Source organism: Anoplopoma fimbria, chromosome 20, assembly GCF_027596085.1.
Source record: "Anoplopoma fimbria isolate UVic2021 breed Golden Eagle Sablefish chromosome 20, Afim_UVic_2022, whole genome shotgun sequence".
In the NCBI taxonomy this organism is placed as follows: Eukaryota; Metazoa; Chordata; class Actinopteri; order Perciformes; family Anoplopomatidae; genus Anoplopoma; species Anoplopoma fimbria.
The window spans coordinates 21,738,260-21,765,916 of NC_072468.1; the positions used below are offsets into that span (position 1 = coordinate 21,738,260).

Below are 27,657 nucleotides of genomic sequence, written 5' to 3' on the forward strand. Positions count from 1 at the left end.
AAAAAATAAGAATACAAATAAAAAATAAATAAAAAAATACACATATTATACAATAAAATAAAAATAGAATAAAATAAAAAATAAGAATACAGTATATCCACATGGGGGGATATTAATCTAAAAATATACATAATGTAACTTTAAATCGTACTTTTGCTACATTATGTATATTTCGATGCAAATTGTTTTGTACACATTTTTAACAACATTTTAAATGCATGACTTTTAAAATAGTATTTGTTGTATTGACACATAAGCAAGAGTACTTCTTCCAATACTGACATTAAAACCATGCACAGGGCAGCTCATGATTGCTTTTCTGTTCTTTTTATTAAATATAAAGCCCCCTCCTCCTCCTCCTCCTCCTCCTCCTCCTCCTCTATATTATCACTACACTCCAGGAGCTTGTCATGAACAGTATCTAAGTGGCCTTTCGCTGGTCAGAGGTCCTGGCATACTGGCACTGCGCCTGAGCCGCTCCACAATGACAGAGCCCCGTCAGGTCCCAGAATAGAAACCCCCCCCCCCTCTCTCTCTCTCTCCCTCTCTCTCTCTGCACTCTCAGCACAGGAACCTGCGGGGAACTTCGTAAAGAGAACATGATGCTTCTCTTTTGACTGACGCCCACCGCGCTAAACACTTAGTATTAGTCGCGCCGCCGCCGCCGCCTCCTTTACGCGTCGCTCCCACTCCAACCTCACCTGTTGACGCAAACAGCAGCCAGCCAGCCAGCAAGCAGCCAGCCAGCAAGCAAGCTCATACGGATATAACATGTCTGTCAGTCTCACAGCAAACAGTCGGAGAGCTCGAAGTAACTAAACAAGACTCTTGAGTGGAGCGTCTGAAAGTGAAAGCGCTTTAAAAAGTTTGTTTCCGCGTCCCGGCGTTGTCGCTGTGTTATGCGTTGGATGATCGACCCTCAACGTTGTCCAGGTGAGAAGCGTTTTGTTCTTTCTTTCATTCATGTTTTGTTTTTTTCTTTATTTTGTACTTCTTCCACCTCCAAACTTCTCACGCCAGACAGACACAAGTGGTTAAAGTAAAGCAGCCCTGACACTGAAGTGTTCATGACATGGGACAGTTGGGAGTCCCTCTGTCATATAGACTAAAAAAATTCATCTACTTTTTTTTTTAATTTTTTTATTTGAATCCCTCTGCAACCCAAAACAAAGGAGGAATTAATACATACTTCCTGATTGTATTGTATTGTATACACTCCCAAAACAGCAACACAGCTTTAAACCTCATTCTTTGGCCGTGAGTGTGAAGTATAGTTCATTGATTCATACTCAATTATCTTTTTGTTCAAACCTTGTCCCATGACTAATGGTGGATTCAGGATGTCTGAGGGGCAGAAGTAAAAAAAAAAAAAAAAAAAAAAGAAATATTTAAAAAAAGGCTCAGAGCAACATGTGGTGGGGAACCAGCTTGCAGAAAGTGTTGTTGTTGTTTTTTTAGCATGTAGAGCATCTCATATGTCACTCCATCACGTCTTCTCTAATTAACTGCACCCATTAGTTCACCGCATCTTGTTTTCTCCACTTGCAGAGCAGCGTAGGAGGCGCTTTATCATGTTTGTTTTTGTGCATCCTAGAAGGCATTTGGGGGCACCAAGGGGTTTGCCCCCCCCCCCACCCCTTTAAGACCAACTGGTACCCATGACAATAATTCTACCTAATATATATTGCCCTTCTGTGTAAAATGACCCTGAGATATCTTTCCGCTTATCCTTCCATCAGCACGCACAGAGTAAACAGAGTGGGAGTGTAGGTTGACAAATTGCCTTTGGTTGGGAGGCTTTGCTGTCTAGGGAGTTCTGCCTTTTAGTTATTGTCTGTCTCACACACACACACACACACACACACACACACACACACACACACACACACACACACACACACACACACACACACACACACGCGCGTATTGTTTTGACTGTCTTCTGACAAATCTGTGTCTGAGCCCTGCATCCTAGGCTGTCATTAATGGATCACTCTTTTCTTGCATCACAATTCCCAAAGATTTACTCAGGCCTAATGAATCTCTGTCAGAGCAGTTGAACCTGTACTGATGCCAGGAGTTGCATTCTGTAGCCAGATGTGAATTTATTAAAAGAGATTTTCTCACAATATACCTTCAACTCTGCATTTGTTATTTCGATCCATGAGATTTTCTAATGTTAAAGCCTAATTAAAGCCTGCAGGTAGATGTGTGTAGGGGAGGATGTATTGATGCATTTCAGTTGGGCTGCAACTAATTATAAGCCTTTTTCATAGCAGATATGTTCACTTCTCATAGAAGGAAAATCACAGGTGTTACTAATAACATTATTAATTTTGCCATTGCATTAAAGTCTCCCAGAAAACTACAACAGTAAGTCAGCATGCACAATACCAGGACCCTGAAACTGCTTAGTCAAATCTTCAAATTGATTGATTAGACCAAAACAAAGAGATATTCAAAGATATAAAATGGATGAGAGCAGCGAATCCTCACATCGACACCTTTTTTTCCTTTTCATTTCTGTTGATTAATTACTATTTACAAATAATCTTTATATATATTTTTTAGCTCTACATTGCAGGAGTTTTTGAAACACAAAAACACAGTTAAACAGTTTTTCTTGCATCTGACCTGCTGAACTTGTTGCATATAGTTTAAAGTGAGAGTTAAAATGTCGACAGCTGAAATTCGACAAGATGTTGATTTGCACCCCTAAGTGCACAAGTGCCAAGGCAGCATTGCATTCTGGTCAATTGAGGCTACTTGTAGGGATGGATGTCGTATCTCCGTGTTTTTTTTGTATAGAAAAAAAATCTGATTTCATAGCCCAGAATATCAGAAACTCTACTGGAAGCTGGCATTGAATCTTGTTTACTTATTTCTTGGATTTGATAATGGGCTACCTGATTGAAATCCTGACTTTTTATTATTACTTTAGACTTTATGTAAAGCAAAGTTCTTGTAAGGCGGCTAGTGTTTGTACAGCATTTAGTATTTGAAAGAGTTGGCCTCTTTTTGTTGAATAATAATAAGAGTTTGCAAAGCATATTGACAAAAGTATTATTTATTGGCAATTCAACTTTTTTATATTGTTGTTTGCACTAGCTAAACATTTTCATTCAATGCCCAGGCCTTTCTATTCGTGGTGCTGGAGCCGATATATCCCGACGTGTACAGCTGATGAGTGCATGAAGCTGCCATTGTATTCACAGCACAACATTTCATGCATCAGCTAGTCAGTCAATATTTCACAGGAATGTAGAAAAATATACCACGAAACAACAGAATAAATATAATGTCCAATACCACTAGCTTTTTATTTATTTATTTATTGAGCGATGAAATGTTTTAGGTTGTTTCTTTTCCTTTCAAATAGTCAGATTGATTTTTAGCTTGATTCAGAATGCATGTTTGTTGTACGTACATTTTCTTGCATGTGACACTGAGCTTAACTAGCTGCAGCAGTTTTTTTGCCACCCAAGTGTCAGGAAGGCTTTGTCACTTGTATTTCCTCTCACTGACAGCTGAGTGACAGACAAAACCGGCTCCTCTCACCTGCTTTTCCTGCTCACAAACTTGTACTGTGACGAAAGCTTCCTGGTCCTCGGCGCAGAGCCAGCAGAAGCCACATGCAGCAGGTCCAGAGTTCACTGCAGGGCAGACCACAGTACTTAATCTGTCAAATGACAGCGTGCCCTTTGTCTGATTGTAAGAAAAGGCCCATAAATATATCAGTTTTGATCTGATTTAAGGAAGCAAATCTAGCGAGTTACATCGCGTGGGATGTCATTTACACATGCAAGTATGGAGGCGTAGCTGCTGCAGCCATTATTTCCCCTTTCATACAATCTAGCAGAAACCAATAAGCCTAAAATTAGACTTTATGTGTTTTGTAGCAGGCCCAGTGCAAGTAAGTGTCAAAAGGAGGGACTAAAGTGTATCAATTCTGACCAAAAAATAGGAAAATGACTTATAATAGCTGGAAACATCGTGTGCATAAGATCGTAATGTGATGATGTCAGGCCTGCTGCTGAACCCAAAGTTTTACAGGCTGGAGATGTGGTCTGTTTTATTGAAGCCACAGCCTGTAAAAATAATATGTGACTTTCTGGTTGTTCCTATGGCTTAATAGCTGGTTTTTGGTGTTATAGCTTCTGCAGATGAGAACTAAAGAAGCACTTTGTCATCTGGGCTGTAGATGCCCCTCTGGTTTGTATATTGCCACTGTGTTGAAAGGCAATGCAGCACGTTGCAGTACAGTGGAATGCGGTGAATGTATGTTGTGGTGAACATGACTGATTTCACAACTTGCTAATCCTCTGAAAATATTTGAGACGGGACATGACTGTCAGGTTTAGTAGAGGTTTTATTTTTCACTGTTTTCAAGGTCTGCAGCCGGGAGAAGATCTGCTTTTAATTGCATCTAATTGAATTAAATTGCAATACGTCGACACAGTTTTTGCACTCCAGAAAATCTTATAGACAGATGATAAATTCTGTCTGTGGAAGAACCAAAAACTTCCTGCACAGTGTTGATCACTGGTACTCACTTTATGTTCCCTCATTGGATAAAATCAATATATGTGTTAGTTTATCCGGATGAAATGTTGCAAATAAAACGAGTAGAAGTGATCAACAGTGTGCAGGAAGTTTTTGGTTTTGTTGGTTTTATGGAAGTTTGTGGTTTGATCAATCTTTCTCATATTGTGCAAAATGGGAAATTCAGCTTCAGGCCACAGAGCTTACACACACATCACCTATCTACTGTTTACCCTGCAGTGCACTGTAACCCAGAGAGAAGACCCTGTCAGTGTCAGAGCTCAGTTCATCCTTGTCACTCAGACCTACCTGTTGCCACATTCAACTCCACACGAACCTCCAGTGATATCCGATAAATTGTAAGTTTAGTTTGAGTGAACTGAGAGCGGCTTGACCTCAAAGTCTGGCCTCTGTGGATTAATCCGGCATTGTACATAGGCCCCTCTTTACGGGGCAGTTTAGCTCACATGCTCCGTGTGTGACTTGTTTTCCCCATACTGCCCCGGGATTGAACGCATAGTGACGGGCTGTAATCAGCATTCACACCCACACAGAGCATACCACCGTCAGAGCTCTTTTGTCCTGTGTGTTGCTGATGGAATATGGCTGTTGACTTTTTGTTTTTGTTTACACAATGCTTAGCACCACTTTTTCTTTCAACCACTCACCAACGTGGGGGTCCTGACGGGGACGAGCTCGTTTCAGAGTGCTGCTGTGTCATTTTTCATCATTTCGGAGCTGAAGTGTATGCTATTTGTTTTTGTGCGTCAGCGAACGGGCTATTCGACGCTCGCCCTGGCTCTGTTTTTGCGCCGCTGCTCCATCTCCAACCTGTTTTCATTGGTCAAAACTAACTGTCACCAGTAACTGACCATTAATCAATATCCCTCTCTATTACAGCCTATATAATTCTAACCTATATAACAGATAGCAATGCACAAATCACAAAAAGGTATCACTCTAGCTGAGGAAATGATTACATTTTAAGAAAATAACATTGGTTCTGAAGAAATATCTTACACAGTTACTCGTTTGCACAGCAGCAAATCTAATCCCCTTCTCACGCTGCGACATCTCTAGTAAACCTGGACAATGTTTTGCACTCCACCCACAAGAGTTTGCTCACTCGCTGTATGTTAGGAAGAGGGAGTTAGGCCCAGGTCTTAGTGCCAACATAGAAACATATTGCAAAGACGTTGGTACAGTTGTACAGAGGGAAACTACAGAACATATTTAAGAGATGGCCAAAACAGCTGAATACTGTGTTTTATGGCTCTGATGAGGAGGCATCATCAGGTTTTAGTGGCTCAAAGCGACATTAGCCGCCACAAGCATGACACACCTGAATTTTTCCGACCCAACTGTCGGTGGTGGAGTTGCATCCTGGGTAATGTAGGCGCCAGGTTTTGAAAATTTCAAAAGCAAAAGGTATGAAATTTCATGTTCTGCTTCAGCATTGATGTTTGGTTGAAAGCAAAAGTAGTTTTCTCTTTTTCTAAAAAGCCAACATTTAGTGCTAATCATTTCCAAAGTCATCAGGCAACGCAGTACAATATATTGCTGTCACGCTGAAGAAAAAAAGTGTCTTTAGAGCAAAATATTTTCAAATTGAAAAAGATTTGTTTATGACATGGCTTTTGATTTTATTGGCTTATGTCACATCGAAGATAATGGTGAAAATATTCAAGCTTACCAGTGTTTTCTTGCTGTAACAAATGTCATGAACTTGTCATGCTGTATTTGCTTCCAGAGTTGAGGATGATTATTAGAGTCTTATTTTGTCAACATCCCAGCTCTGCGTGTAACAAACAACATGGCAGCTAATGTAATGTTCTGGATAAAATCCATTAGGGTTTCTGTGTGTGACCGATGGTGACCGATGTCTTTGTAGAAAGCCGGATTTCTATTTATTCTATTGAAAAACACCCTGATGGAGCAGCAGCATTGAAAAGTGTTTGCTTGTACTGGATTAAGTCACTTTTCTCATGCAGCAGGACGTGTTTTCACTTTTATCTGGATTATTTTAACTCAAACCTACAGGTGATAAGAATGGAGAAGGCTGAAACTACAGCGGAGCCTCAGAGTGAAAGAAAGGGAGACAAGACTTTGCTGATTTGAGTTTATGGTGAGACAATATGACACGATAAGCTTTCTGCTGTGTTGTTGAACATACATAACTCTCTCACACTGATCTGACTGTGTTTGTGTTATGGTGAGTCAGCTGTTGCAAGTTATTGCTGATCTGTGGTTGATAATTAGCATTGCTGAACTATTCCAGGTTTCTGTTTAAGAGTTTAGGCTTTTGTCTTGTGTTACCTCTGGGTAGTGATTGCAAAACTCATACACACAATCCCACGCAAAAACACATGCACGCTCTGTTCACTCCCTCTCCGTTATCTTATTCTCCAGAGGCGCTCCCCTCCCCACAATCAAGTCCAATTATTTTGTGCACAAAACTTTGTTTTGTTCTTTGATACGACTTTCAGGCTGAACTCTGCTTTTTATTTTTTTTTCCTGAGCATGTGCTTTATTTTTTAAATCCATTTTTATCCTTTCTTACCGTCTCCTACTCTTTCACTATCTCTTGTTTTATCAGTGCATTGTGTTTGTTTAGCCTGTTGTTTGTTGCATTTGACAATCCACCATGTTAACATGAAAACGTGGACTTTACTCCTGTATGCGCCCCTCACTCACTCACTCACTCACTCACTCACTCACTCACTCACTCACTCACTCACTCACTCACTCACTCACTCACTCACTCACTCACTCTCTCTCTCTCTCTCTCTCTCTCTCTCTCTCGGCTGTTGATAGTGTATCTGAGTGGACTTTAGCTGGAGGTCGGATAGCAAGCGCCTGCACTGATGTTTGTTTGGATTATAATGTAACTCGGTGTGAAGTTCTCTCTGCCTCGTTTTCCTAGAAGTTGTCAGCTTTTAACTGAACAGAAAGTCAGAGGACAAAGTGGAAATTGTGAGAAATTTGGTACAGAAATCAATACAGTAATACGGTGCTTACCAAACTTTATTACAGAAAACTCACTTTAAATTTGTTTTCAAACAATCGAGGGCAAATTAACAACGGGCCTTATATATAAATCATGAGAAAAGCGAGTTTGTGTGTAAATGAGCATTGCTGAACATTTTTAATGCCATTTCCACATCGCCTCATAGGTGCAGATTTCCCTTTTCAATCACAGTCAGTTATTACAGACCTGAGTTGGAATTGCACCAATAAAAATATCCTCACGATGAGATAACATTTACAGTTTTCCCCTCATTCTATATCCATGGACACCTCTGTAAAGCTGCATGTTGCATATTTGGTGCATCACAAGAAAACAAGCCTTTGACATTTTACACTCCACTTCCTGCCGTTTTCTCTTTTCCTCTTTCTGTCCATGCCCCCCCCTCTCTCTCTCCGTGTCAGTGTGCCAGTCGTTGTTTGGAAGCCCTCACTCATATCTCAGCTGTATATTTATCTCTGTGCTTCCACTCTGCCTGCATTCCCTGCAGCCTAATAAGGTCTGGATACAAGGAGACAGGGAGGGCAGGGAGGGCAAGGGAAAGATGGTGGGAAAAGGTTGGACAATAGGAATCACAAGTATTTTCCCACAAAATAAGTTTTGTTCCGTGCATGTATCTTTTTGTTTAAAGAGAGACCACGCAGTAAAGGACTTAAAGGAGAAATAGAATAAAGAGAACGGGATGATATGGGCCTTTAGGTCGACATATTCCCAAATGTCGTAAAGCACTTTGATGCAACAGTGTAAACACTATACAGGGATGTTTGCTCTGGTAAATGCACATGAATGTGACAGACAGAACAAAAAAGTTCAACATTAAAAGTACTTCAAAGTCAATTCTGATGTGCTCCAGTTTTTTTTTTGTGGGCATATTTTCCTTGTAGTATTTCATTGACTGTTGTCTGCCGATGCACATCAAAAGCCTCCAATGGAAAGGACTATTGTTTATCACTCTTTGTGTCCACACACACACACACACACCAGAGTGCTTAAAACACAACCACAAAACCACCGCCCACATCCTGAACTCTGCCCTCTCTTTCACTATTGTTTCCTCTATACTGTAAAGAGTTTCCTCCATCACAGGCTGTTTTCTGGAACCCGGGCGGGAATTTTGGTGTTTTAAAGTGCTTATGCAGTTACTACTCAGCTGTGAAATCCCCTCTGTGAACAGTCACCCGATCTCCTATACGCCTTCAAACATGCAGCATATTAGATTACCACTATTTTCACCAAAGTAAGCAGCTCTCATTAACGGCCTCCCCTGTCTTTGCCTTTTAAGAAATGCCCCAACATAACATGGAGAGCCCCAGGAGCCCGTGGCAGCCCGGTCTGCGGCCGCCGTGGATCACCAGAGTGGCTGGAGTTCAGAGCCCCGCCTCATCGGGGGCGGAGTCGGATACAGAGAGTAGCAGCACGGAGAGTGAGCGGGTAAGTGAGTGAGATGAAGCCGTTGATGATGATGGTGATGCAGCTCTTCAATGTCAAACGATGGGATGGTAATACATGAAATCCTTCTCTGTAGCTGCATGTAAGAAGCGATAAGCATCCCGCTCTATGCAGTTCATTACATTACATTACATTACAGTCATTTAGCAGACGCTTTTATCCAAAGCGACTTACAGGAAGTGTATTCAACATAGGTATTCAAGAGAACTACTAGTCACCAGAAGTCATAAGTGCATCTCCTTTCTTAAACAAGCATCTCAAAGCATAAGCCAGAGCAAAAGTATAGTGCAGAGGCAAATTACTACGAAAACAATAATTGCAACAGACTAATACGAATATATTAAGTGCTCAACCAGCGAATCATCCTCGATTACTGACTTGTTTACTGTTTTAAGTCTTGCATGTGGTCACTTTTTCTCCTTTTTCTGTCAGTCCTGCATTAAAAAGCTGGAGGCGGGCTCACTGAGGGTCCTGTCGTCGCCCTCAATGCTCCATCAGCGAATCAAAGAGATCGACCAACAGAAGGAGGAACTAAAGATCGAAGTGAGCATGTTGGACAATTGTGGCCCAGTCATATACGGGTGTTTCATCACATTTAAGGAAAGCAACTGATGTAGTTCAATTTGATGTAAAATGTAAAGCAGAATCCTGAGTGACTAATAGCTGAAATAATTAAATAATAAAACTGGCTATAGCTAGTTGATCAAGATTGAAAATAGTGGCTTATTTATTTCCAGATTTTAAAAAAAAAAGATTTATTTTCTTACAAATATGATAGTATGAATAGCGGCTTTTTTTGGAAAAATTATATGAAAATAAGTTTCAGCCCTAGAAGGAATTTAAGAATATTTAATCTTCACCTGCAGTTGCAAAACAGGTAGTTAAAGGAATACTACAAAACCCTGTGTTACCTAGAATACTTTAAGAAATCAGTACTCGCGGGAACAAACATGAGACTGTTTATTCAGAAATGTTCTTAAATAATACGATTTTAGAGAACATGCATGTGTTTGGGAAGTAATGAGCATGTGACTTCATAATTTACACTTTGATGACACTGCATGTTTTCATATAGTTTCGCTGCTAAACGCTGTTTTTCTTAGACTAGACTCTCCGTTTTTTGATTATGTGTTCACCCTGGAGTCATGCGAGGAAAAAAAAAAAGTTTTCTTCAGTATTTCAAGGCAAAACAGGGTGCGGTATTGATATACAAATGGTCCTTTTGGGATTAAAGTATTCCCTTAAGGTTCCATTAAGGGTTATTTTAACTCACTGTGACTGCTGCAACAAATTAACAACCAAGACAGTGTGTCTAGAGAAACACTGAAATGACTTTGATTGTGTTTCTGCTGAAGTCTGCACATTTAAATCTCCAAGCTGTCTCCAAACATCGACTTGGAAAGGAATGCATATCTCTGACTTGCTCGGGCTCTGATCAATATGATTAAGCTCAGTGGCGTCTGCTGTCCTTTCAGCTGCAGCTGGAGATCGCCCTGCTGCAGGGAGAGCTGCAGACGGAGCAGACCCAGCTGCACAGACACACACAGAAGCTGCAGGCTCTACAGCAGCAGGCCAGACGGAAGGAGAAGCACAGACACACCGACAGACAGAAGGTATCCTGTGATACAGTTAACATCAAAGTTATTCAGTGCTCACAGATTCATACCCTGCATTTGTGATGTTTTATGCCATGATTGTGTTCTTCTGTCATGCTGAATGACCAAAGGACTAATAGTGTTTATTGTAATATTTAAATGGCTTAACATTATGCAATGCCTTTTTTTTTATTCAATATTAAATGGATAAATACAGAAATGAACAAATACGCCTTTTAAAATAAATCCTGAAGTAAATAAACAAGGCATTTATATATAAACAAATGCAAATATGAATATATAAATCAGTCAATTAAGTTCAGTTTTTCTAAATAAATACGTAAATACTTCTTTTTTTAATTCCAAATTTTTGACCCCAATCATTTGAATATAATTAAATGTAGTCCTTATTGTAATAAAAACATATTTTTTTATTTATTTAACTATATTGATGCATATATATATTTATATTTGTGTTTGTTTTTATATGTTTTACCTCATTTATATACTACAGGATTTATTTGAAAGCCATATTTATTTTTACTTACTTTTTTATTTATTTACTTATTTGGAGTAAAGTTTGAGTACGCAATCACAACAGATTGTCTGAAGTGCTTTCACACGTTAAAATGTGTTGGCTAAGTATTAGTCTACTAACAATAACACAAGATCGATTCAATGATAAGTCCATTCCCATGAAAGGACTGTTGGAGTAGAGCTGGTCTGAAGTAAGTCGTTCAGAACAAACTCTGTAAACACAGTTGGTACATTCCCTTGTTAATGTGTTCTTTTTTTCTTTTTTGCAATAGTTTTGGTTTTGGTTTAAACAGTTAGGTGATGACTGTACTATTGCTTCACCTTCTGTTACTGCAGGAGCGAGAGAGTCTGGAGGAGGAAAGACAAAGGGTGGAGGAACTGAAGGGGAGGTGTGAGGAGAAGGAGAAACTGATCCCCAGTCAGCCAGAGAGCCAGAGAGAACAGCTAAAACTGCAGCTGCAGCAGGTGAGCCGCTGAGCTGCACGTAGCCTTTTCATGAACGAAGCAACACAAGAAGAAACCTTTGATGATGGGATCTTAAGCGTATCCATGTTTCCAAAAGTTCAGCGCTTTCTTTTTCAATCTAGACTAGTTAATGTGATAGCAATTTGTGTCAATAAACACCCTGGTGACTTTTAGGTTAAAGGTCATGGTAGATCTCACCCTGTCGGACGAAGCAACATTTCCGTATCACAGTTGCAACGCGGCACAACAACGTAAAAAAGTAAAACATGCATAAATAAATGTTGTTTCTCTTTTTAAGACCACCAAACATTTCTTCTGATATGCACTGAGAAAATAACATCTGTTTAATTAACTATGAAACACTGTGAAAGAAAGTTGTTGATTAAAGTTTCTAAAATCAATTATAAAAAAATAAACAACAACAGTGCAAATGGGGCAAAAATAGGTTAAAACCCCAAACTACAATAACAGTAATTATTTAGCCAAATATCACGCTCTCTATAAACGAGCGGTCATGTCTTAATGAAACCATTGGAACATAACGTAAAAGACACCCATGTCTGAACCATCGCTTTAACAGATGGATGAAGATTTTGGATATTCCATGTCTGACATATCATTGTTACTTTTTTGACAACGGAAACTACGTATTTAAAAAAATGTACTAAACACAAAAATGTCAACACAAGTGATCAATGCAGCTATATATGGCTGTTTCCTAAACATTTTGGTCAAACTAAGAAAGGAAAAGAAAAGAAAAGCAGCACAAAAATGGGTCTATTTACTGCTTCTGAGAGGTTGTGAATCTTGTGTATAAAAACAAAATCAACTGCCCCCAGCTTTAAGTCTAGATCTGAACCTTGATATATTGATTACCAATAACAGTTGACCATGTCATGTGGTGAACTATCTAATCTTCCTTAACTTGCTTATTTAAGAAGAAATGCAATAGATGACATTGTTGGCAGCTGTCCAAATGAAAGCTAAAACTGATACTGATACTTGTTGTGCTGCTTTGGCTCACGATGTGTGTTAGGGTGTGTTACTTTGGCGTAGGTTCTGCCTCCTATACATAATGTTGTTTTTTTGGTTGCACAAAGTGTGATTATTCAGTTCCTGTTCAAACCTGATGTGTCAACGTTTCAGATACACACACACACACACACACACACACACACACACACACACACACACACACACAGGTTGTGTATTTTTTCTTTGTGAATGTTACGGAACACACACACACACACACACACACACACACACACACACACACACACACACACACACACACACACACACACAGGTTGTGTATTTTTCTTTGTGAATGTTACGGAACAAGATGGGAGACCTTTTTAAAAGCTTTGTTTGAGTAAAGGTTTTGGGTGCAGTCCAGCAGCCGGTAGTTACTTTATGTTGTGACAGGCCAGATTTACTTGGAAAGATCTTTCAGAAACTGGTTTGTCTAAAATTGCGCCATAGAGAAAAACACACACGTGCACACAAACGGGGGACACATGCACATGCACAAAAGAAAGAGCAAGAGCGCAGGTATTTTGGTTATGTGACAATGAGGCTGTACAAGTTTGACTTTCATCTGTACTTGCAATTTTATAAACAGAACATATTTTGACTCTTTGAAAATGTTCTTCAGGATCATTTTAGCATTAAATTATTAAAACGTTTAATTCTTAAGTCAATTTTTATATCTTCTGTCCATATACAGCATTTATTCTGTACTAAGATAGCTTCTACCTTGAGGCAGCATCTGTGTGTTGCTTCACACAAACTCATCTGGCATTAAAGTTAAAAAATAAAAAAATATTATTTTCTTTAGATTGTTAGCTGTTATTATTATTATTATTATTATTATTATTATTATTATTATTATTATTATTTTATTATTATTATCTAATGAGCATAATATTATCATTTTTGGAAAGGATTAACTTTTTGGTGAGTTAGGTTTTTATAATGGTAAATAACAAGACCAGCTTCTCAAACACAAACTGGTCGGTTTCTCGGTTCTGAATGCAGGAAAAGGAGGCGATGGAAGCGGCAGTTCGAGCCTTTGAAGACTGGGAGTTTCGTGTTCTGGAGCAAGAGAGCGGCATTGATGAGGAAGACGCGAGCACGGCGGACGAAGAGAAGGAGGGGCAGAGTGATGGGGACATGGAGAAGGAAATCTCTCGTCAGCAGCGTGGGATCAACACGGTGCAGGTAAACCACAACGTGCGGTAGAAGGAATTTTCTACAGAATTTCACAGCTTCCCCAGTTTGTTACACAGGTTTGTAGCTTATCTGCATGTCATGTGCTTCATCTCAGTGTTAACCCCCCGCAGGCTGTTATGAGATTAGCCCTCACACAAACTTCCCTTCAATACAGACTTGTGATGTCAGACTTGTACCTAGAACAGGTGGACAAAATAACAGGAACAATAAAGTCCAATAAAGCAGCCCTGCAAAGACGTATACATTTGTGAATTTTGACAAAAGATATGTAAAGGTCCAATTTACAAGGGCGACAACGTTCCATTTCTGACATGTGGTGCTTTTGTTTTTGATTATTGTCAATTTTGAAGGTGTTCCTGTTATTTTGTCTACCCCTTGGAAATGCAAACATTCTTATAAAATATTTCATTTTTTTCTTTATTAGTAGTGTAAATTTTCACCTATTGAAAAATCCTACTTGTGTTCAATTCAGTTTTTTTTGTCAGAAGCAAGTATCATAACAACTCAATAATAATAATTCAAACTTTTAACTAATTCTATTCCTACATAAGTGATTTATTTTTTTTGCACAAAGCTCCGCTCCTCTCTTTTATTTGTGTCCATAAGTTGACACAAACATATGTATATTCATGACTTTGAAGAGTAAGACAAACTATCATAGAGATCCCAAAAGAAACATTTACTCCCTTTTATGACTTGAAAAAAAGTGTTTTTTTCTTGCTGAAATGTTTTTGCATCATCCTGTCTAAAATTAAACTACTTCGTCAGAGTAAAAATAAGGAGAGGGCAGACCAGAAAGTGAACTTTTAAAGCCACAAATCTGAGCTCCTCCTACAATAATCACAGAGTTGTTGGCATTGATCAACAAAGCCATAAATCTTCCTGAGATCCTATTTTTGCACTGCAGTACAGTGAAAAACCATCGTTAATGGCTTATTGGCCCTGAAGGACTCACTACAACATTATTTACAATATCCTCACATATTCACAATCTCCTCCAGAGACCCCCATAGTTGTAATTGCAGGCTAAGACTTGTCCTCCTTCCTCTCAGACACTGGTAAATCTTGACATGAGCATGAACTCTTTACCTCATTCTCACCAGCATCGCCCTGACACTGTCACATGACTCTGTACAGCAAGCTTAGTTACATCAGAGGCCACCATGAGAGAGAAATCAAAAGAGCAAGACAAAAGAAGGGTAGAGCAGGGACAAGAATTGAGAAAATTAGATAAAACACATAGAAAACATTTCAGCTAAAATAACAATTTAGGATCATTTTGGTTCAACATTGAGATCATGATTATTTATCCATGTTAGAAATGCAATAGCTGAGCATTGAATTGGCAGAACACTGCTGGTTTTAATTTACAGGTTTATTTCAAATGTTAAAATCAAAAGAAATTGATGTCTTTCAAACACAAAGTTCAAAACATTTAGAGACAATAACAACAACAGTGTCACCATATCATGCAACTAAATAAAAAGGATTTATCCTCGGCATTCACCTTAAACTTAAAACCCGTTTCTGGGTAGCAGTGTGCATGAAAAAGGCCTATGGTTGACAGTTTTGAATAGAGTAGGCTTGATTGGACGCACCAGAACAGGCACTCTAAATGCAGAGAAACAATATACCTCCCAATTAATCTGATTTACTGTGAACACCAAGATAATGACTGTCATTGCTTAACTATTTATTCTGCAGCATTGTGATGGAGGGAGTCAAGAAATAGAACAAATTGGGAGACAGTTAACGGTAATTTGAGGAGGCCTGGTACATGTTGGCACTTGTGTGATGAATCCTAAATGTATAACTGCAGTGAGGCGCTAACTGTTGAAACATTGGTACCCTAGTGTGTTTTTTTGTTTGTATAGTGATTTATTGACCTGAACATATATTTTCAGTGTCTAATTAAATTACTGAGATTTAGAAAACTGTGTAGGAAAGTTTCATTAGCACACGCTCGTCCTGCCAGTTTCTGTATTGTCAGCATACGTATAGTAAAGTAAATATAAGTTGTTTGTTTTGCAGATTAATTCGTTGACAGTGATATCAATCTTTTGCACTATAAAAAGGACTCATATTCTACAGCTATATGCTAGCAGCTGCTCTGTAGGGCTGCATTTTAACATGGAGGCGCTTTCAGCTAAATGCTAACATCAGCATGCTAACACGCTCACGTTGACCAGGCTTATGTGCTGATGTTTACAATATGCACCATCTTAACTAAGTGTTACATGATGGGGATGTCATTAGTTTTGCAGTTATTCATAAACCAAAAGATTGGACAAAATAAAGACTTTGATGTGATAATGGCGCCAAATAAAAAGTCAGAAGATCAATAAAGTTTTTAATTTCATCCTGAGAGGGACAGGAATTTTTGTACCTTATTTGAGGGCAATCGGTCTAAAAGTTTTCGAGACATTTAACTCAAGACAACAAATGTCAACGTCATAGTGGCGCTACAGTAAATGTCCAAAGTCAGAGAGACTCATCCCCTTGGGACCATTAATATTTGTACAAATTTGAATGGCAATAATTCTTGAGATATTTCAATCTGGACCGCAAGACAGATTGCCATCCATAGAGCCATTTACTCGTAGCATGGCTAAAACAGGGGTGGGTAAAAAAAAATGCTAAGAGTAGCTTTATTGACAAAATCTTTTTGGCCATTCTCCCGTGTCATGAGTCCAAAAGGACTGACTTGAATCTCATGCTTCTAAATTATTTTTTTTAACAACTGGGAGCAGCTTTTGACTTGTAATCTTTGTTTACATTCTGACAGGAAGTTCCATAATGACTGTTTTTCCATTCACATGTCCAATTTCACGAGAACACATTCAATTCGACAAAAGGTTAGATGGTGAAAATAATATAGAATTGTTCCACAATTAGATGAAGTATGTAAGAGGAGGAGCGCAGCAAGGGAGAATAAGAGGGGGATTGTGTGAGAGGGATGGTAGTTGACTCAGCTGCAGTGAGGCCAGATGACAGATCATCTCTATTCCCTCCGTCTGTCTGTCCGTCTGTCTCTCACTGTGTCATATTTGCTGACTGATTTATTAACAGTCAGTCATTGCTTTTGAGCCCTGCTGTCACGTGTCCCCCCTCGTGACTCTCATTAACTTGCAAAATGGATGTTTGATTTGCATCGAGTCTCGGCTGAGTAGATCAACTCGGCTCGGTGCTCCGCACTTGCTCACACTTCAGGGATGTTTTCCGAACGTTAAACCACAACATGATGAAAAGATTAAGCAAACTCGGTCCAGCCCAGATGAATCAGATACAGCACATGCCAATTCTTTTGAGGAAAAGAGACCATATGGCCGTCCACGCTTACAGGAATCACGGTGTGAATTTTCAGGAGCGAGTCCAGCAGTTACAGAGGCAGCTGAGGGAGATGGAGAGGGAGAAGGAGAGGGAGCTGAACGCCTTGAGGAAGGAGAGGAGAGACCTCGTCCACACAAACCAAACAGTAAGAGATTTATGTTATTGTGGTCTATCTCAATAACCACTACTGCTGCTAAACAACGAAGAGTTATGATTCATTATGTCTTTGTCTTTGATATAACTATGGGAAAAAGATAGGAACCTGTGAATATTACCAAAGATGGCGACTGTGTGAACTAGTATGATAAGTTTCCACAGTGGAACAAATGTGGTGTTGGTTTGCTGTAGATACAGTAGATATACAGTATACATCGACTCTTATGTGACTCTACTTCACTCGACTTATTACTTGAATAAATAATAAGGTCACATAGATCAGCTAACTCACAGAAATTGGTACGATAATATTGTGTTGTTAGTACCTGTGTAAAATTATTCACAATTCTGTTTTCAGTTTTGTAGTTTTGTAGTGTTGTCTGAATATTTCGTTGGAATTATTAGATCCTATATAGAAACTACATGGTGTTTACAAGTCTTTTGAGATCTCGTTTTCTAGAGAGAGATTACCATTTTCACATAGCCTCATAATACATTTGGAAATTAGGGATCTTGTTTATTACATTTACAACATTATTTGTTACACAATACTGATTGATTTCATACTCAGCCGTAGAGTGCTTCAGAGATAATGTAACTGTGGACAGCCCAACTTGCCATGCTTTAACAGTGTTTATTATGAACAGTTGCTTCTCTTTTGTGATTTGTGATTCACTCAGTCACAAATTAGACTGAGCTGGAACGTTTTATCACACAGCCAGTGGTTTGCCTTTGATCTGACTTATGGCAGCACCAGTTGAAATGAGGAGGAGACTAAATCTGGATGAAGAAAAACGCAAATCAGACAGGGAGAAGAGAGAGAGAGAGGGAGAGGGGGAGGGAATGAGTATGAGAGAGGGAGGAGTAAGCTATGTGAGGGAGGGTGCTGCCTTTTGTGAGTGTGTGTGGACATGTGAGTGTGTGTAGATGTGTGAGTGGGAGAGAAGGCAAGCTGGGAGAAGTTGCACATCCTTGTGACAAGCGGTAAGCCAAAATATTATTATGCACTCAAATCGATCCGTGCTGCTGACGGGCGTTAAAGTTGTGTTTGTCAGAAAACTGCCTTAATGTTTGGTTCATCTGCTCTAGTAATTGAGAGAATGGGGGAGGTAAGAAGGGAGTGGCAGTAAAGAGGAGGAGGGAAAGAACAAGACAGTGTCAGACAAGTGTGTATGACTACAATATGACCTCGTGCAGGATGTGGTTTACTTCTGACACATGTGTAGTAAACTTTTAATACTGAAACTTTGTTGTGTCTGATAGGAAATGACTTGTGTAGTAGATAGTTTATGCCAAATTGAGCTGATTCGATTTCCAGCAAGGAACAGTTGTAGAAGACAACAACACCATCCTCAGTAACTGCTGTATAAGTCTTCACTGTGCACACATTCCCTGTGAGTATGTACTGGTGTAGAGTGGAGAAAGAGACAGATAAAGGGTTAAACAGTGGACTGCATGTGGAGACTGAATTGCTCATGTGTTTGTGAGTCAAGCAAGGAGGGAGGGTCAGAGGGAAAAGATAGATAGGCAATGATCATTTCCTTTTTAACTCATTACAACCCCTCCTGGAAGTGGAGATTTAATTCTCAGCCAGATGTGGTATGTCGAACGCAGCAGCTTTTCATCAGTCACCGTGTTTGTCATATTCCCCCGCCGCTCCTGTTCATTCAAACTGTATTTGAATTAATGTGTATATAGTATTTGTGCCTTGCAGCGAGTTTTCATTTTCAAATGTTATTTTATTCTGGTCCTACAGGTTCTCAAAGAGAAGAAGCCGCTCACTGATTGGTCCAACATCACCGGCTCAGCCCCCTGCATGATGTCACTTTCCCCTATGACCGTTCACAAGCCTCCTCAGGTGTGCAGCATGTTGCTATGGATACCACATGTGTTTACAACCAACATTTATTTTCATTATATTTTTATTATTATTTATTTTTCTCGACGAAGCAATCAATTCTTTAGTCTAGAAATTGTTGAAAAATGTCCTTTTTCCTTTTAAAAACGTCTTGTTTCGTTGAAGATACTTTAAGACAGTTTGTATATATCACATAAGAAAAGCAAAAAAAATGCATTTATTTACATTTTAGAGGCTAGAAGCTGTGTAGTTTTGTTATTGGTGCTTAAAAAGGGACATCACCGATTATCAAAAATAATTGCAGATTAAATATCTGTCAATAGAATAATTGTGTAATCACCTAATCGCTTCAGTTCTAGTTTACGAGTTGAGATGAAGTTTAAATGTTTTATTGTTTTGTAGGAGCCATGCAAAGAATCGGCCAGTTTGCCCAGAAGACGGAGCTCGCATCGCAACAACAAATTCAACGACAGGCCGCAGTCGGCACAGGGTGAGCTACCAACAGCCTCCTTTTTTTTTTTCTGTTCTCTATTGGGCTCATGATTGCTTAAGCTGAGGGCACCATGCTAGCGAACAATAAACACTCTTTCTCTTCACTCATTTTGTCTCAATGTTTGTTCAGTTCCCTCCCTATTAGTCAAATCAAAGGTGTGTCAGGAGAGAAGGCAGGCTGTTATTACGTTGGTAGAAAGCAGGATTTTCCTGTACAGACCGGATGAGCCAGAGAAGAGCCTATATAATTAATCTCCTCAGTAGTATCTATTTTTCACACACACACCTATCCGTCACCAAAAATCCTACTAGCCTGATCCACAAGGTCATGTCACGTCTTGCCAGGTGTGGTAAACCTTAGTCTGTTTCCGAGAAACTGTAACTGAAAAAACTTGATCTAATCTGATTAATCACACAAAGTTCTCACACGCCACATCTTGTATGAAGTTATTTGCGCTGACCGATGCATCTTTTTATGTGTGTCTTTCTCTATCTCCTTCCTCTCTCAGGGTTGGTGAGGACACTTCCAGACAGCCAGACCCCAGAGGCTTTCACTTCCCCCCCACCCTCCCATAGGCTCAGCAACGGCCACAGCAGCAGCCACAGACATGGGAACAGCAACGGCGGCGGGTTCCTCACTCCGTGTAACAGTACAACGAGCTCCCGCGCTGCCAGGTCAGCTACTTCACCGCACGTTTGATGAGCTCTTTTTTTTAAAAGAGAGAAATGAAGAGTGGCTTTTGAATGTGCTTTTAGAGGTTGATGCATTACATTTACCTACAACAGTAAGGAGCAGTATTTCCGTAGTTTGGGCCAGCATTGGTTGTTGAAAACAATGCACTCAACAAAGTAATTGTTAAGATCTGGATGGATCTCATGTATGTTGGGGCAACAAACATTGCTCATGTTTGTTGCCCCAACATACATGAGATCCATCCAGATGATCAGATGATCAGATGGGTAGAGAACAAGCCAAGATTATCCAATCCCAAAATAAATAAAGAAAACTACCTACAAATAGTTGAATATTCTGGCCCAGCCCTACTTAATTGGGGATAAAACTTGAACTGAGCACACTGTAACAGTCTTTAAGCAGTTATGGTAGGATCAAGTATGTTGATTTACACATTTTCAGATCTTATCTTGGTTGGGTCAGTGTTATCATTAAGAATAGCAATGATGACCAAAATTGCAAATTAGACCAACCAGAATAATCTTTTTTTAAGAATTTTACAAATTTTGGCTCAGGAACAAATATTATCAACAAATGGACAAGGACTTCTGGACCCTCTGAGTATAACTGTCTATATCCAAAACTAACGCAGCAGCAGCAATAGTTACTGAAGGTGAAGTTTATTGAGTTAATGGGAGTCACTTGAGGTGAATCGGGTCAAAATTTTAACAACTAGATGTCACCATGAAACTTAACCAGTTTATTACTTATACTAAGACAGCTCATTTTTGCATTACATGTTTTCTGAAATTATATGTTTAGATATGCAAATGAGGCATTATCTATTACTTTTTTTAAAATTAGGACAAACCTACGTACGCAAATAGACAAAGTATTTAAACTACCAACAACATGTGTATTTTTGATGTTTTCTTATCCTAGTCTGAAAAAAGACCAGTGCATTAAACAAATAATGTTTTTGTGGAATACATAACCAGTCAGTGAAATTACATGTATTTAAATAGTTAGTCTTGCAATTTATTGTGTCATGCACACATGGACTTATAACACACCACAAAATACTGTTACAGTGGTGAAACATTTTTCAGACATGAACACAACTTCTTACTTTACATTGCAAACAAAGAACTTTGTCATCTGTCCCAGGCTCTACAAACAAAATCTGTAACAAAAAAGGCTTTCTTCCTAAAACACAACTCAATTTTGCCACACAAATAGTTAACATTTCACCATGAACGCAGTATGAGTTTACTATAAAAGGTGTATATAAATACTAAGCAATGTTACAGTTAAAACCAGTGAGCATATGTGAGCTGAAAATGTATTGCACTTTGAAAGAGTATATAACTTTATCATTACAGTGTTGTTGACTTTTTGAAGGATTAAATGACGTTGGACACATGACTTGATCTCTTTGGAGCAATGTTGATTTTCACATGTAGCTTTTGAAAAGTCACATATTGACTCCTTGCTAGGTAACAAACTTACTTCTGAAATGGTATTTAAAGTAATTCAAACATTTTGTTTGTTTTTATATTTTGCCTACATTGATGAATCCTCCTCTTCCTCTCACAGCCCGTCTCTGTTGGATCTTGTGGAGATTGAGAAGAAACTGAGGGAAGCCAAGGCAGAGAGAGAGAGGCTGCTCAGAGAGAGGGTGAGTCACCTGCCGTGGGAAACACTCGCTGACACCTCTAATCACCCGCGACACACTGCATTAGACACGGCTGTCTGATCACTGACACCCACTCAGCTCGCACATGACGGTCCAAGAAAACAGCCAGCAGATGTTTGGATGTTTGTCATACATGTTTGCAGCATTGGCCGCATACATGGAATGCCAAGACTGAGAAAAATGTTTAACCATTCAAATTGAGTGAGTCAATGTGAAGTTTTAAAGGGGATTGTTCATGTTTCTGAATCCATCGTACATACAACTGTTAGAGCAGTATCATCATTTTCTTTCTAAATAATAAGTCTTCACATTGTATTCAAAGATGATAAGCTAATCATTTTCGATGTGTGCACCCAGGAAGAGCGACGGTGGTTGTTGTTGGAAGAGAGAAGGCAGAAAGAGCTAAACTCTCCCAAAAAAGAACCACAGGAGCCAGAGACTCCGCAAAAGCCCGAGCCAGATCCAGAACCAAAGGAGCAACCAAAGGCCAGTTCTCCCCCAAACTCCCCAGAGGTATGTATGAAACAACCACCATATGGTGGTGTTCAAGATGTTTTTTATCAGTCACCTTCATACTCTGAGCAATGGGCAGTTAAATAACAAAAAGGATAAAGATGCATGCAGTAGTCTTTTATTCCACTCATTTTTCTTCCTTGTCAAAATCTGACATTACCGACATCAGCTATTCTCAAACTGGGCTGAGGCTTCAGAGCGACATCTAGTGGGCCGTGGAGGTACTACCAAATGTTTAGATTAAATTATCTTTTATGGTAGTATTCAAAGGTAGTTACTTTTATTTCTAAAATGCAATTATACAAGTGTATTTAAAATAAGAAAAAGAGAATTTTGAGTGAGTGTCCATATAGCCTTTTTTTTTTTTTTTTTTTTTTTTTTTTTAAGCGCCAGGGTTATTTAAATACATTTTTCAGTTTTTCCAAATGAGAGGAGAGAGCATATGTGGCTGCCTAGAAAAAAAGTAAAAAAATTTATTTCAGAAAACTCTGGATACCTCACTTTTCAGGCAATCCTCTGGTTGGGGGGGTCATGGTGAAAATACAATGTCAAACGAACAGAGAGTAACCCGAATAAATAATTATAAGCAAAGGGCCGATGCCTGTCTGTGACATAACAGCGGGTAGAGTGGTGGTATGTTGTCAAGATATTGCAGTTCGCTTTTCTGCCAGAGAAAAAACACTATATGGACACATGCCCTGACTGTTGCAGATGCAAAAGATAATAATAAGAACAATGACAAATGCAGTAGAGGTTTAGAATATCCTGACGTCTAGACACTAATATTTGTTGAGATCCAAAATCACTGGATCCTACTTTTTCTTTTTTTTACTTTTTTCTGTTCCTTGAACCTTCAATCCTTATCAATGGTTACTTATTTTTTGAGAACAGTATCAGGAATACTCATTAAGTCAGTCTACTCATGATGATTGTATAAGCGATGTACTATATAGAGTGTGGGTACAATTTCCAAGAAAAGCACACCAAATCTTTTTAAGCCAAACGCACATGCTCAGTATCGTGTTCCACTACAATAAGATTGTTATCATCTGATCACAGAAGGCCCTCCAGCAGCACGGCCTGCCACTCTTCCTCTCTCCCAACTTTGACCTCCGGGCCCACGTGGAGTCTCTGGGTCACGGAGTGTCCGGCTGCGTGGACCTGCGGCTGACGCCTCGACGCTGCGCAGGCTTCTTGACCAAACGAGGGGGGAGGGTTAAGACCTGGAAGAAAAGATGGTTCCTGTTTGACATGGACCACAAACGACTAGCCTACTATACAGGTCAGACAGGCTGGGAGAGTGGTGTGTACACATTCTTATTGCTTGTTTGCACGAATGTGTGTCACACTAAGTCACTAAAAGGAAGTCAAACTGATGTGGAAATAATGTTTCATCAATAACATTATTTTTCACTTTATCCTCCTACTTTAAGACAAAACAACTTAAAACTGGTTTCATTATTTACTTACATTTATGTTCTTATGAAGTTCTTAAGATATTTATAAATCATTTTTAAATTCATACTAAAGTTGCAGATTAGTAATGACTTGAATATCCATCGAGTCCTAATGAGTCTGTTGTCGCCACATTTTTTTTTTTTTTTTTTTCAATTGTTTCTCCCTTTTTGCTGCAGACTGTGATGAGAGGAAGCTAAAGGGAGTCATCTACTTCCAGGCCATAGAAGAAGTTTACCTTGACCATCTACGAACGGCCACTTCTGTGAGTTCTAATGCACCAACACACTAAGTGACTCTGTCAAAGTCAAGTGAAGTGATTCATCCCGCTGGAGGGTCTGTGACAAAACTCTGGTCTTGTATATCCCCAGAGCAACAATTTGATAAATGCAGTTTAAATTGGACTTCTGGAGTCTCAAATCTTATGTACAAGCCAGTTTAGCCGAGTCATGATCCCAATCCCAAGAATCAAAACAGAAAAGAAAAAAAAAGGGTATTACTTACGGAAACATATTTCTATAACTCAGTGCACATTTTCGGTTGAGGTTGCCACTTAAATCTTTTTTCACATTGTTCTTGATTCAAGCACTTTTTCAGCTTATCTAGAATTGCCTTCGGATCTCATGTGGTGTATCCACATGAGATCAAGTTTGTTTAAAAGATTTGAGGTTTTGCTTCTTCTCCAAATGAGTCATTGAGGCAAGGCATGGCTGATTTTGTCTTGGGATTTAAGACACAGATGATCACTACAATTACCACATTAGAAATCAAAGGCCGGGGTCAGGTAACAGTAGTACTGCTGAGTAGAGTAAAGCTTTACTTCCTGCTGGCAAGTCTCAGGTCTTTAAAAGGTGTCATATGACTCTAGGTTCACAATTGAGTAACAACTATCACTGGAAACCCTGCCATTACATTTTACCTCAATCAACATGAGGAGATTAATAACTGCTCAAGTAAAACAACAAAACAAAATGCCTGCAGGACGTGCAGTTGTGGAAGTTAACAACGAGTACATGTACTCAAGTGTTGTACTATGCACTAGTACAATGCATAGTAATCTTTACTTTATTCTTAAGCTCCTTGCTATTTCTACTCTACTGCATTTCAGAGCGAAATATTGTACTTTTTAATCCTCTAGATTTAGTTGACAGCTATAGTTACTTTAAAAATTAAGATTTTAAACCAAAAATGCATGATAAGGTTATTAAATGCTAAACATTATATTAGGTAGTTGCATTTATAGTATTATATCCGTTTCTGCTTATTTTTATTTATACTTATTTTACTTTTTTTGAATTCCTGTATTGGTGTTTTTACTCAAGTAAAGAATCCAAGTATTTCTTCTACTGCTCTTCTTTAGTTCTTCACTTTAGTGATAGTCAAAGTTGTATTAATCATCTAATCATCAGTCTCCTTTTAATGCATTTAAAAATGTAAAAACGAAAAGCTTCTGAGCAAAATAGAGACAGAACTGTGAGAGCAGTATTGATAAATAACTTCAAGTGTACTGTTGAAACAAAAGATTTGTCTTATCTGTCTTAAAGTGACATCTTGAAGAACCCTTAAGTTAAAAAGCTTCTTCTCCACAATGTCTTAATTATTTCTGATATTATTGCCACATTAATGCTGTCCGTCCCTTCTCTTCAGTCTCCGCGGCCCAGTCTGACGTTCTGTGTGAAGACATACGACCGTCTTTTCTTTCTGGTGGCTTCCAATCCAGTGTCCATGCGGATTTGGATGGATGTCATTGTCACGGCAACAGACGAGCACAGCCGTTATTGACCTCCTGCATTAGTGACTTTAAAACCATTGAGTGAAGCCACTGAGCGGACAATGCAGTGAGCCATTTCACCCGGTCCGAGGGGCTGGTTTGGCTGAGATCCACCCCAGAGGCTGATTCTGCATCCGGACTGATGAAACTGTGGAAGTGTGTCAGATGAAGAGGTGCAGTGGTTCGAAATGCTGGACAGATGTGCTCGAACACAGCAGAGGAAACTGTTACTTGATGCTTGAGTGGCAGCGGAGGTTCACCGCTGAACCAGCAGTTAACCACAAGCAGCTTAATGCCACTGGAAGTCTGTTACTGGGAGGTTTCTCTCTTTGAGCCCTACCTCCCCCTGCTGGTCATAGTCCAGCATCAAAGGAGTACTGGTGTACAATACACAACAAAACACTACAACAGGGATTGGACACAATAATAGCAACACTGAACAATATAATGCAATCCAATAAAACGACCCATCAATAAAATCACTATATTAGACAGGTGCTGTGATCAATTTTATTTTTATTTTTTTTTTGTATTTTGTGCTGGATTGTTTCATATTGTCAGGTGTTTCCACTAATTTGTCCATATCATGTATCTTTGTTTTCATAAATTACATTTTAATGACTTAAGTTATTAATTGGAAATTTATATGGGTTTGATATGCAAATAAATGAATGCACTATTAAATGTTTATTCATACAAAAGTTTGCTCTAATTCATTCTCTTTCTTCCCAATGTAAATATTTATTGGCAGTTATATATGTTAAAATATTTTTTCCATCTTTAATGCAGTCTTCATGGATTCATATTTCACACTAAGATATGTATAATTTTTCAAAAATATTTCAACAATTACTAGTCATTGGTTCTGTGTCGAGTGTGCTATTGTTCATCACTTTTTAATAGTGTTGTAACCAAATATCTTATTACACTTTCTTCAGAGAAATTAGGGAAATCACATAGAACTCATAGTAACCTCATGTCCTACAGGAATATTTATTGTAGCAGTTTACAAACATTTCCCAAAACACTGTTATTTGCACTGTTTTCTTATTTCCCAAAAATATATGAGTGATCAATATCAAATGATCCACACACTCTCCAACATACCTGACATCTGTGTAACTTCTTACTTGTTTTCTTATTTGAGGTTTCTTGAAACTATTTCCTTAACGCCGTGTGCACATTGCAGCACCAGTTGAGTAATAAGCTTGTAAACTTTTACACTTCCTCCTTATTTCAAAATAAAATATTCTGTGGAAGCCGTGTGGGGAAGTAATTTCAGTTTTTCTGCTAAATATGAGAAACAACAGTTCAATGTTACAGTTCATTCCCTCAGAAAAGCACTGAGGAGACTTGCATTACTGTAGTGAACAGAGAGAATCAACACCCTGTTGGGCTGATCGCCACTCCTTAGAAAAATCTTTCAAGAGCTGTTCCATCCAGACAAACCATCAGTCTGACATGCCTCAGTTGTTGGATTATTGCCACTGACCCTTCAATGCTGGTAAAACCTTATTTGCTTCTTTATCAGTTTTAGAAACATAGAATAAAGTACCAGTATTGCATATGCTCATCAAGTAAGGAGTTGTGTATTTAAATCTCAGATATGTTGTATTTTTCCAGAAAATAAAGACACTGTATGCTGATCTTTGTTGTTGGCTCTAAGGTAAGACGTATGGCAAGTATGATTTCAAGCTGTAAAATGTCAGATGTATCCTGTTAGTTCATGCAGTAGATCTTTACGTACAAACTTTTACTCATGAGCCACTGGTTCTTTATGATTTGCCAGAGTTGCATACTTTTACTCTGCTAAATTTCATTAGTTATACATTTTCTCTGCTATATTACTTTCCAGAAACGTTATTTTA

General features: G+C 38.9%; 1 protein-coding gene across 2 annotated transcripts; it reads left to right on the plus strand.

Moving 5' to 3' along the window:
• The first annotated feature begins 513 nt into the window (after positions 1-513).
• Positions 514-27,293, plus strand: phldb3 (pleckstrin homology-like domain, family B, member 3). Of its 2 annotated transcripts, XM_054621760.1 has the most exons (16): positions 514-933; positions 6,583-6,667; positions 8,850-8,998; positions 9,449-9,559; positions 10,492-10,629; positions 11,485-11,613; positions 13,651-13,833; positions 17,210-17,320; positions 19,088-19,189; positions 19,592-19,679; positions 20,191-20,356; positions 21,951-22,032; positions 22,408-22,563; positions 23,623-23,845; positions 24,198-24,283; positions 25,666-27,293. In XM_054621760.1, the coding sequence occupies exons 3-16, from the start codon at positions 8,852-8,854 to the stop codon at positions 25,798-25,800; spliced, it is 1,857 nt and encodes a 618-aa protein (XP_054477735.1). In that variant the 5' UTR covers positions 514-933; positions 6,583-6,667; positions 8,850-8,851; the 3' UTR covers positions 25,801-27,293. The 2 variants fall into 2 exon arrangements, with proteins under 2 accessions (XP_054477735.1, XP_054477734.1); XM_054621759.1 differs by lacking the exon at positions 6,583-6,667.
• Positions 27,294-27,657: the final 364 nt, after the last annotated feature.